Source organism: Narcine bancroftii, chromosome 6, assembly GCF_036971445.1.
Source record: "Narcine bancroftii isolate sNarBan1 chromosome 6, sNarBan1.hap1, whole genome shotgun sequence".
Taxonomy (NCBI): Eukaryota; Metazoa; Chordata; class Chondrichthyes; order Torpediniformes; family Narcinidae; genus Narcine; species Narcine bancroftii.
In genome coordinates this window covers 204,082,122-204,094,461 of record NC_091474.1, presented here as the reverse complement: position 1 = coordinate 204,094,461, position 12,340 = coordinate 204,082,122, and the positions used below count along the sequence as shown (strand labels likewise).

Genomic DNA, 12,340 nt, shown 5'->3' with positions numbered 1-12,340 from the left:
CCTTTCCTGATGGTAGCAGCAAGAATAGAGGATGTGCTGGGTGGTGAGTCTGATGATTTCTGCTGCTCTCCGATGGGGAGATGTACTCAATCATAGAAAGGGTTTTGCCTTACCCTCTCCACCTCTGGTCCCCCAATGATCACTGGATTGTATACCTTTGGCTTTCCTTTCCTAAAGTCAACAATCAGCTCCTTAGTTTTGGTGACATTGAGTGCAAGTTTGTTGATGGTGCATCATTCAGCCAAGTTTCAATTTCCATCCTATACGCTGACTCATCCCCTTCCTTTATACAGCCCACTACTGTGGTATTGTCAGCAAATTTGTAGATGGTGTTATTTTAACTAGTCATAGCTGAAAAGTGAGTAGAGCAGGGAACTAAGAACACAGCCCTGTGGTGCTCCGATACTGATGGAGATTGTGGAGATGTTTTTTTTTAACCAATCTTCACTGTTAGTGGTTTGGAATTGAGGAAATCCAGGATCCAATTACACAGTGGGGTATTAACTTCCAGGTTTGAGTTTGCAGATCCGTATTGAGGGGATGATGGTGTTAAATGCCAAACTGTAGTCAATAAAGAGCATCCTGATGTATGCATCCTTGCTGTCCAGGTGTTCAAGGGCTTTGTGTAGAGCCAGTAAAATGGCATTCAACATACTACGATGAGTGAACTGGAATGTATCGATGTATTTGCTTGGACAGGAGCTGAGAAGCTTCATCAACAGCCTTTCAAAACACTTCATTGTTGATACAAGTGCTACTCGATGACAGTCATTAAGGCAGGTTACTACACTCTTCTTAGGCACCAGTATGATTGCCACCTGTTTGAAAGAGCTGAGTACCACGCTCTGCTGGAGTGAGATATTGAAGATATCCATGAACACATTGGTATGTTGGACAGCACAGATTTTTAATACTCAGCCCGGTACTCCATCTGGGCTGGATGCTTTCCTCGGATTCACTCTCCTGAAGACAGTATGCACGTCATCCTCAGATACAGACAGGAAGGGATCAACAGGGGACATGGGGGTGTCAAATGCCTTATTAATGTCCTTGTAGACAACATCCATTGCCCTTCTCTCATCAACAACCTTTGATGCATCAAAAAATTCAATCAAATTGGCAAGCCATGATCCGTAACTCACAAATCTAGGTTGGCTGCGTCTCGTCCAATTATGAATTTCCAAATGTGTATAAATCTCATCCCCAAGTATCTTTTCCAATAGTTTTCCTACCACTAATGTGAAGCTGAATGGGTGACAATTTCCTGGTTTAACCCATTTCCCTCCTTCAACAAATGTCTTCTTTCTTTCTTCTTTGGCTTGGCTTCGCGGACGAAGATTTATGGAGGGGGTAAAAAGTCCACGTCAGCTGCAGGCTCGTTTGTGGCTGACCAGTCCGATGCGGGACAGGCAGACACGATTGCAGCGGTTGCAAGGGAAAATTGGTTGGTTGGGGTTGGGTGTTGGGTTTTTCCTCCTTTGCCTTTTGTCAGTGAGGTGGGCTCTGCGGTCTTCTTCAAAGGAGGCTGCTGCCCGCCAAACTGTGAGGCGCCAAGATGCACGGTTTGAGGCGTTATCAGCCCACTGGCGGTGGTCAATGTGGCAGGCACCAAGAGATTTCTTTAGGCAGTCCTTGTACCTTTTCTTTGGTGCACCTCTGTCACGGTGGCCAGTGGAGAGCTCGCCATATAATACGATCTTGGGAAGGCGATGGTCCTCCATTCTGGAGACGTGACCCATCCAGCGCAGCTGGATCTTCAGCAGCGTGGACTCGATGCTGTCGACCTCTGCCATCTCGATCACAAGGTACTCACCAGTCCTCCTTTTTTTTGACAGTGAAGCTGCAAAGATCTTCATCAAGGCCCCAGCAATCTCTTCACTTGCCTCTTCAATTACCGGATATATCCCATCAGGATCCTGGGACTTCTCCACTTTTTTTCCCCCACATTGACCTCCCTATCACTATTGTTCATGTCCTTATCCTTGTACCTACTCCTTTAGTATCTTGCCAACTTCCTCTGACTCCAAACATATTCCCTCTTCTGTGCTTCAGTTTTCCTATTCTCTCCCTAGGCATCAATTTACTCTTTAATCCTGATCACCAAAGACATTTCATGGCTTTTTTTAGTCTTTAATGTCCTGCTTGAGCTCTTTATTGCAATCCTTTATTCCTCCAGGATCATGTCTGATAGTAGATTCCCAAACCTTACATATGCCTCCATTTTTTCTAAATTCACTTCACTAAGTTTTGAAAAAAATTACTTCCTAGTTTTCTTACCTTGCTACCTCTGACCTTCCTCCTCATTGGAGCACACCAATAGTTTGTCCTTAAACAACTCCCACATGCCATTTGTGGGCTTCCCTGATAACAGGTACTCCTATTGTTTTTACAATGTCATTATTTGCACTCTTCCAAATCGATACTTCCCACCAGACCCAACCTTTTGGTAAAGCACAGCTTAAATGTCTATCTAAAATGGTGAATGTCAAAGGCTATGTCAAGCTACATAATCAACTATAATTAGAAAGGTCGGACTCGGGGTCAGAGGAGGCAGTGAGTCAGCGTCTGGTGTCGTGTGAGAGGAGGAGGAGCCAGGAGACAGCATCAGAGAGGTGAGTAGCTTTAATAGCTGGACTTACCGGGGCTCGGTCTTAGAAAGGTCGGACTCGGGGTCGGAGGAGGCAGTGAGTCAGCGTCTGGTGTTGTGTGAGAGGAGGAGGAGCCAGGAGACAGCATCAGAGAGGTGAGTAGCATAAATAGCTGGACTTACCTGGGCTCGGTCTTAGAAAGGTCGGACTTGGGGTCGGAGGAGGCAGTGAGTCAGCGTCTGGTGTCGTGTGAGAGGAGGAGGAGCCAGGAGACAGCATCAGAGAGGTGAGTAGCATAAATAGCTGGATTTACCGGGTCTCGGTCTTAGGTCGGACTCGGAGGAGGCAGTGACTCAGCGTCTGGTGTCGTGTGAGAGGAGTTAATTGGGGTTAATTGGTAAGAGCTAATAAAAGGAGGAGAAAGGGAGGGAGCAGCCAGCGAGGAGTGGCGCAGTGAGTGAGCGGCCCAGTGAAGGAGTGGGGGCTTGGGACTTTGGCTCGAAGGACTTCGGTGAGCAGGGGTTAGGAAGGAGCTCCTTGTGTGGAAAGGAATCTTTGAAATAACATATTTATAGTAAGAAAGGAGGAAATGGAGTCAGTTGGGGTAGTTAAGTGCTCCAGTTGTGGGATGTGGGAAATCAGAGACGGCACAGCTGTTCCTGACGACTACACCTGCAAAAGATGCATCCAATTGCATATAATGTGTGACCGTGTTCAGGAGCTTGAGCTGCAAATGGATGAACTGAGGATCATAAGGGAAGCAGAGGCAGTGATAAAGAAGAGTTACAGGGAGACAGTCACCCCTAGAAGGCAGGAGTCAGGGTATTGGGTGACTGTGAGGAAAGGAGGGAGAGTGCCTGTGCAGAGTACCCCTGTGGAAGTGCCACTCAGCAACATGTATTCGGCATTGGATACTGCTGGGGGGAACAGCCTACTAGGGAAGAGTCGTGGGGGTCAGGTCTCTGGCACAGGGGCTGCCCCTGAGGTTCAGAAGGGAAGGAGGGATAAGAACGGGATATTTGTAGTTGGAGACTCATTAGTCAGAGGGACAGATAGAAGGCTTGTGGGACGAGATCAGGGATCCAGGTTGGTCTGTTGCCTCCCTGGTGCCAGGGTCAGGGATATCTCTGATCGAGTTCATAGCATTCTGCGAGGGGAAGGAGAACAGCCAGAAGTCGTGGTCCATGTGGGGACCAATGACTTAGTTAGAAGTGGGGATGAGGTCCTAAAACAGGATTATGTGGAATTAGGTAGGAAGTTTAAAAAAAGGACCTCCAAGGTAGTAATCTCTGGATTGCTGCCGGTGCCACTCGCTAGTGAGGGTAGAAATAGGAGGATGTGGAGGATGAATGCATGGCTAAAGAGATGGTGCAGGGGGCAAGGGATAAGATTTATGGATCATTGGGATCTCTTCTGGGGAAGGTCGGACCTGCACAAAAGGGACGGACTCCACTTGAACTGGAGGGGGACCAATGTGCTGGCAAGCAGATTTCCTAGAGCTGTGGGGGAAGGTTTAAACTAGTTTGGCGGAGGGTGAGGAAGAGAGTGTGAGTGCAGTGTCAAGGGAGCATGGCCACCTAGATAGGAATAATAACGATAACAAAGGTAGGATGAAGATTAAGGTAAAAGGTAGAAAAGAGAATATAGGTGAGGGTCATTCTCTGAAATGCATATATTTTAATGCAAGAAGCATAGTGAACAAGGTAGATGAGCTTAGAGCATGGACAGATACTTGGGGTCATGATATTGTGGCAATTAGTGAAACCTGGCGACAGGAGGGGCAGGACTGGCAACTTAATATTCCAGGATACATTTGTTTTAGATACGATAGAGCAGGGGGTAAAAAAGGGGGAGGAGTTGCTCTGCTTGTTAAGGAGGACATTACTGCCGTGAGGTGGCAGGATGGTCTGGAGGGATTGTCCAGTGAGGCTGTTTGGGTGGAATTGAGGGATGAAGGAGGCATGAGGGTGCTAATAGGGGTGTATTACAGACCACCAAATGGGCCAAGAAAATTAGAGGAACAAATCTGTAAGGAGATAACATATATGTGTGAGAATCATAAGGTAGTGATCATGGGAGATTTGCCCTCACATTGATTGGCATACCCATACAGTTAGAGGGCTGGATGGGCTAGAGTTCGTTAAATGTGTTCAAGATTGTTTTCTAAATCAATTAGTAGAAGAACCAACTCGGGCCGGTGTAATACTAGATCTCCTGTCAGGGAATGAGCTAGGTCAGGCATCGGACATTAATGTTGGAGAACAAATTGGGTCTAGTGATCATAACTCTGTTAGTTTTTGGGTAGTTTTAGGGAAGAGCAAGGAGGGGCCTAAAGTTGAGGTTCTGGATTGGAGAAGAGCAAATTTCGAAGGAATAAGAAGGGATTTGGGGAGTATTGAGTGGGACAGGATATTTTCAAGTAAGGATGTAAATGAAAAATGGAGGATATTCAAAAAAGAAATTTTGAGGGTACAGAGTAGATATGTCCCAGTGAGGATCAAAGGAAAGGCTGGAAGTAATAGGGAGGCTTGGTTTTCGAAGAATATTGGAAATTTGATTCGGAGAAAAAGGGAGGTGTACAAGAGGTACAAAGAGCAGGGAGCTGAGAATTTGAAGGAGGGCTACAAGGAGTGTAGAAGGAATCTTAAGAAAGAAATTAGAAAGGCCAAAAAAAGGCACAAAGAGGCTTTGGCAGACAGAGTTAAAATAAATCCAAAGGGCTTCTATAGGTACATTAAAAGTAAAAGATTAGTGAGGGATAAAATTGGACCCCTTGTAGATAGCGAGGGTAGGCTGAGTGAGAAGTCAGAGGAAATGTGGGAAATTTTGAATGATTTCTTTCCCTCGGTATTCACTAGGGAAAAAAATATTGAACCAGTTGAAGTAAAGAAAAATAGTGGGGAGGTCATGAAGCATATGAGGATAACCGAGGAGGTAGTGATGGCTGTGTTGAAAAAGATAAAGGTGGATAAATCTCCGGGACCCGACAAAATATTCCCAAGGACACTCAGGGAGGCTTGTGGACAGATAGTGGGGCCATTAACAGAGTTATTTAGGATGTCACTGGTCACGGGGGTAGTGCCAAAGGATTGGAGGGTGGCGCATGTGCTTCCGCTGTTTAAGAAAGGGTCCAAATGTAAACCTGGGAATTATAGGCCCGTGAGTCTGACGTCTGTGGTGGGTAAGTTGATGGAAAGTGTTCTGAGGGATGGTATTTACAAATATTTGGAGGTACAGGGATTGATAGGGAGTAATCAGCATGGTTTTGTCAGGGGTAGATCATGCTTGACAAACCTGATTGAGTTTTTCGAGGGGGTTACAAAAAAGTTTGATGAAGAGAAAGTTGTGGATGTTGTCTATTTAGACTTTAGTAAAGCTTTTGACAAAGTTCCCCACAGGAGGTTAGGAAAAAAGGTGGAGGCATTAGGTATAAATAAGGAGGTAGTGAAATGGATTCAGCAATAGTTGGATGGGAGGTGTCAGAGAGTAGTGGTAGAAAATTGTTTGTCCAGTTGGAGGCCGGTGACTAGTGGAGTTCCTCAGGGATCGGTCCCGGGTCCACTATTGTTGGTTATATATATTAACGATCTGGAAGTAGGGGTGGAGAATTGGATAAGCAAGTTTGCGGATGATACAAAGATTGGTGGTGTTGTGGACAGTGAGGAAGATTACCGTAGATTAAAAGGTGATTTAGGAAGGCTGGAGGTGTAGGCTGAGAAATGGCTGATGGAATTTAATAGATAAGTGTGAGGTGTTACATTTTGGAAAGGCAAATCTAAATAGGTCATATGCATTAAATGTAGGCTATTGAGATGTGCAGAGCAACAAAGGGATTTAGGAGTGATGGTAAATAGTACCCTCAAGGCTGATACTCAGGTAGATGGTGTGGTGAAGAAGGCATTTGGAATGTTGGCCTTCATAAATCGGAGTATTGAATTCAAGAGTAGGGAGGTTATGATGAAATTGTAAAAGGCATTGGTGAGGCCAAATTTGGAGTACTGTGTACAGTTTTGGTCACCAAATTATAGGAAAGATATAAACAAAATAGAGAGAGTGCAGAGAAGGTTCACGAGAATGTTGACAGGATTTCAAGGTTTGAGTTACAGGGAAAGGTTGTGCAGACTAGGGGTTTTTTCTCTGGAGCGTAGAAGATCGAGGGGGGACTTGATAGAGGTGTTTAAGATTTTAAAAGACAGAGAGTAAATGTGGATAAGTTTTTTCAATTAAGAGTGGGGGAGATTCAAACTAGAGGGCATGGTTTAAGATTGAAGGGGGAAAATTATAAGGGGAACATGAGAGGAAATTTCTTTACGCAAAGGGTGGTGGGGATGTGGAATGAGCTTCCGGCAGACATAGTTGAGGCAGGATCATTAGTTACATTTAAGGATAGACTGGATAGTTACATGGAGAGGAGAGGACTGGAGGGGTATGGACCGGGTGCTGATCAGTGGGACTAGGAGGGTGGGAATTTGTTACAGCATGGACTAGTAGGGCCAAACTGGCCTGTTCTGTGCATATATGGATATATGGTACAAGTGAACCAAATTGATTTCTCCACCTGTAAGGCTTTGTTTTTTTTAAACATTTACCATTTATTTCCTTTGTCCTAAAATTTGCGGAAAAAACAAAATACTAAAAGACATTCTATGGTACAAGTCATGACTTTGAGATTTCTCACAAACTTTTTTTTTTAATTTAGACATACAGCATGGGAACAGGCCATTTTGGCCCATGAGCCTGTTCTGCCCACTTATACCCAATTAACCTACAATCCCTGGTGCATTTTGAACAGTGGGAGAAAACAGGAGACCCCTGGGGAAAACCTACATAGACACAGGGAGAACTTACGAACTCCTTACAGAGTGGAATTTAAATTCAGGACTTGATCGCTGGCGCTGTAACAGCTTTGCACTAAACCACTATGCCAACCGTGCTACCCCAATTCAATTTCAGAATGAAACAAATTTGTGGGGTTTTTTTTAAACTTATTACAAGGTTTAAAAAGACAACCTACCAGCAACTCAAATTGAATACCTCAATAAACAGGATGCATCATCCAGTATGGTCAGAAAATAAAAACAACACAAGCTGAAACTAATGAAGTTTAAAATGAAAGGCAAGAAAATTAAAAGGTTTTCATTAGTACAAAAGCACTGTACACACATCAATTGATCCCAATTTATGCCAGTTGAATCTCAATAGTATCCTTTTCCAAAATTAAGAACAATATAACAAAATTCAACACATTTAGCTAAATTATGGACTTGGGTAATTAAACTACAATATACCTTGGGAGTGTGTTCAATGGAATGATGCTCCAATCAAACAATAATTCCCTATTTAATGTATTAACATTTATTGCCACAACCTTATGTTAAAATATTAACTGTAATAACAAGATTCATATTGAAAGCAATCATCTCATCCTTCATCACATGATATTGAATCTAATGATATAAATCAATAGTTGATTTAATTCAAAAACTATAAAAATCCAATATTTGACCTACCTATTGTGGATTTTCGTGAAGGGCCTGAAATTTGGTTCTTTATTTCTGGGGATGGCTTCCACTCCTCAGAAAGTACAAGATCAATGGCTTTATGTGCATCATACTGACAATTCAGTACAGCATCAACCATCATTTGCTCTGATATAGATTCTCCCAAGACTTCTCTCATTTTATCCAAGCAGGCATACAGTTGAACTAGAATAGAAAACAGATTCTTTAGGAATAATATACAGTGAGCATTTCTTTAGAAATTGAGGAAAATGTATTTAATAAGCAACACATTCAAAATGCAAACAAAATGCTGGAAACTTTAATGTCCGGTACCTTGGTCAACTCCACTTATTGGCTGGTTATTTTGGGAAGTCTCTTCAATCTTATCCTCCATATGCTCATCACCTTCTTCCAAAGGCTCCTCTGCAAAGGCTCTGCTGTTGTAATCATCTCGTTTGTAAATGAACTGAGCAGCTACAATTTTAAAATAAACATTTTCAATAATTTAAAAAAAGTGAACTTAGAACCTTTTTACAAATAATTACAACTGTTGTGCCAGTCATAGTGCCAAAAGCAAGCCAATGTGTACCTTGAGTTACTTAAAGTCTTTGAACAGAGAAATTTAAATACAATTTATAAAAATCACAAACCTCAAGAGGTTAAGTTTGAAAGGGCCCAAAAGTAGTACAAATTCTACAGATAGGATTCAGATATGGTGATATAATTGAACAGCTCCCCACCATGACTACCAGCCCCCCCACATCTCCATCGGGCACACAAAACTCAAAACGGTCAACCAGTTTACCTATCTCGGCTGCACCATTTCATCAGATGCAAGGATCGACAACGAGATAGACAACAGACTCGCCAAGGCAAATAGCGCCTTTGGAAGACTACACAAAAGAGTCTGGAAAAACAACCAACTGAAAAACCTCACAAAGATAAGCGTATACAGAGCCGTTGTCATACCCACACTCCTGTTCGGCTCCGAATCATGGGTCCTCTACCGGCACCACCTACGGCTCCTAGAACGCTTCCACCAGCGTTGTCTCCGCTCCATCCTCAACATCCATTGGAGCGCTTTCATCCCTAACGTCGAAGTACTCGAGATGGCAGAGGTCGACAGCATCGAGTCCACGCTGCTGAAGATCCAGCTGCGCTGGATGGGTCACGTCTCCAGAATGGAGGACCATCGCCTTCCCAAGATCGTGTTATATGGCAAGCTCTCCACTGGCCACCGTGACAGAGGTGCACCAAAGAAAAGGTACAAGGACTGCCTAAAGAAATCTCTTGGTGCCTGCCACATTGACCACCGCCAGTGGGCTGATAACGCCTCAAACCGTGCATCTTGGCGCCTCACAGTTTGGCGGGCAGCAACCTCCTTTGAAGAAGACCGCAGAGCCCACCTCACTGACAAAAGGCAAAGGAGGAAAAACCCAACACCCAACCCCAACCAACCAATTTTCCCCTGCAACCGCTGCAACCGTGTCTGCCTGTCCCGCATCAGACTTGTCAGCCACAAACGAGCCTGCAGCTGACGTGGACTTTTTACCCCCTCCATAAATCTTCGTCCGCGAAGCCAAGCCAAAGACAAAGAGAGATAGTTAAACTCTTACTTTCTTACTGAAATTATTGGGATAAATCTTACTTGACATTTAGTATTCAAGTCTTGTTACAAATACACACAAACTGTGTGGTCATCTGTGGAATTACAAATATAACAACACTGCATGTCATGAACAGATATCACATTGTGAATGGAAGGTCATCAATTAGCCAGTCAAATGATTTCATTCAGCAATAAACTGGACCCAAGATGATTGGTCTCCAACAACCATGCATTTTGTTAAGGCTTTACATTATTTTGTCATTATTACCATTTTTGGGGCAAAACACCAAGTGAATGGGCAATTTCCCACCACACTTCATTTCCATCAATTCCCATTTCCTTCAATTTAATTGGTGCTCTTTATTCAAGGCAAATGCAATTGCTCTCAGCACTGGAATTTACTAAATTTAAGTTTACATGTCCATATCTGGACCACAGCCATATTGAGCACTGCAGCCAAATTGTGCTATTTAAATCTAAAGTGGGCATAATTTAAAAGGTTTCATGCATTAAGTGCCACTTTATTTCATTGTTGACAATAGCTCCTAATGACCAAGACTAAAATATCAGGGCAACAACAAGATGGATTACATTTGCCCAGAATTCTGTGCACAGAACCTATCTGGACAATCTTACACTTTCATCCGGTGGCTCTAGCTTCACCATAATAGCTTGACTGCATGCAGTTAGTTCTATAGCACTCTAACTGGGATTTTACTGAGACATACAGTGTTTGTTGGTCCCTGTGAATGCAAATATTTCTTAATATGATGTGGAGCTTACAGAATTAGCGTAAAAGTAGCCAGCAATAATGGAAGTCACTTGAGGGCAGTTGTGTTTTATTCATTGCAAATGTTTCAATTTCAACTTCTGCATTCACATGCCAAGCTTTTTTTATTTCGCTGAGCACTGGTGTACCTCAGGGATGAGTACTCAGCCAGCTCCTGTTCACACTACTGACCCATGACTGCATCAGGGTTGGCATATAAATCAGCAACAATGAGTCACACTACACAGAAGAGGTGGAAAATCTCATGAAATGGTGTGAGAGTAACAACCAGAGACTGAACGTGCACAAGACAAAGGAGAGGATCATGGACTTTAGAAAACACAAGGAATGACCACCCTCCACTACACATCAACAATCTGCAGTAGAGAGGGGAAAGCACCAAGTTCCTTGGAGTTCACTTAACTAGAGACCCATCACAGGCATTCAACATCTCCTCACATCAAGAAGGCACAACAGCAACTGTACTTCCTGAGAAATGGGCAAGGCTACCGGCCCTCATTATCTCAACCTTCTATAGGAGCTCTATGGAGAGCGTCTTGGCCAGCTGCATCATTGTGGTACAGTTGCTGAAGAGAAATTGATCAAAGAGCAATCCTCAGGACCACAAGAGTTGCAGAGAAGATCACACCAGGATCATTGTCTGAAGAGGGCACGTAAAAATTATTGAGGTCCCCTTCCACCCAGCATCTTTCAGCTGGTCCCAAAAGAGGAAGAGATACTGGAGTATCAAAGCCAGCACTATCAGGGTGAGGAACATCTTCCTCCCAAGGGCAGTGCGAATGATGAATGACCATAGGAACTTCTCACACTAATCATCACATTCTCATTTTCACAAAATAATATTTGTAGGTTTAGATAAAATACTTGAGTATGTGCATTATGTATGGTTTGCGTGTGGGCATGTTTTGCACCAAGGAATGGAGAATGCTGTTTCTTTGGGTTGTACTTGTACAATTGGATGACAAACTTTACATTACCTGGCGCTTCTTAAAGTCGAGAAAGAAGCAAAAGAGAGTCCATTCAGAATCACCAAATGTCCGTGGATTCAACTCCAATGCTCCTGCAGCTGCACAAGACTCCAGTTCAAAACATCAGCAACTGTAACCAAGATCCAAACCTCCAACATGCTGAGGAAGCCTTTAATGCATAGGGCCCCTTGGGAGCCCTTCTTGCCTTTACCACCCTCTCAAATCCTGGTATTGATATCGGTTTTTTATATGCCAGACTCCAGCATCCTACAGCTTGGTGTGAGTCCTTTGACCTCGTCACCAGCAGCCCAATGCCAGCAAGTCACTAACAGCTCACCACCAGTATGCATCCTTCAGCTGCATGGCCCCTTGTTGATCGGCCATGGTGGCCGCCATTTATAGGGCTATCTCCTCTGCTTCTAAACAGGGGGTGTTCTCTTTATGATGCCCTGCACCAGTCCGCTGCTCCCCCAGACTCTGCACACCCTTGTGTCCATTGCCGAACATAGATGCCACCATCTTTGGCTCAGAACCCACAGTTGAAGAATTTTAATTGAAACACCATCAGCTCCTTTAACAGGCCATTTAAAGACTGCATGGAGATGTCAGGAATAGGACAGAACAGTAGGATCCTGTGGGGGGGGGGGGGGGAAAGAGTCCCTCCCACCCTAGTCAGCACCAGCTCTGCCCTGGCAGCACCGTCATTTTTTTTTATCAATATCTGCTCTTGGTTGCCACCATCAACATTTTTGTTCCACACTGCCAGAATATCTATCCTTTTTACAGTTAATTAGGTTGTTTTTGAGATACAGGTAATTTATTGAATTTAAATTCTCTAGTTGATTTGTCCACAATGCTGAGTTAATCATACTATTTTGCATTGG

At 43.7% G+C, this 12,340-nt stretch overlaps 1 protein-coding gene across 5 annotated transcripts in view; it reads right to left on the bottom strand.

The window, feature by feature from the left end:
• hbs1l (HBS1-like translational GTPase) overlaps window positions 1–12,340 on the bottom strand; it is a 189,136-nt gene that overhangs the window by 161,803 nt on the left and 14,993 nt on the right. For all 5 annotated transcript variants that reach the window (XM_069887272.1, XM_069887273.1, XM_069887270.1 and 2 more), the window contains exons 3-4: window positions 8,423–8,563; window positions 8,099–8,293 (exon numbers count right to left, since the gene is read on the bottom strand). In XM_069887272.1, coding sequence (XP_069743373.1) covers window positions 8,099–8,293; window positions 8,423–8,563 — 336 coding nt within the window. The remainder of the gene's footprint in view (window positions 1–8,098; window positions 8,294–8,422; window positions 8,564–12,340) is intronic.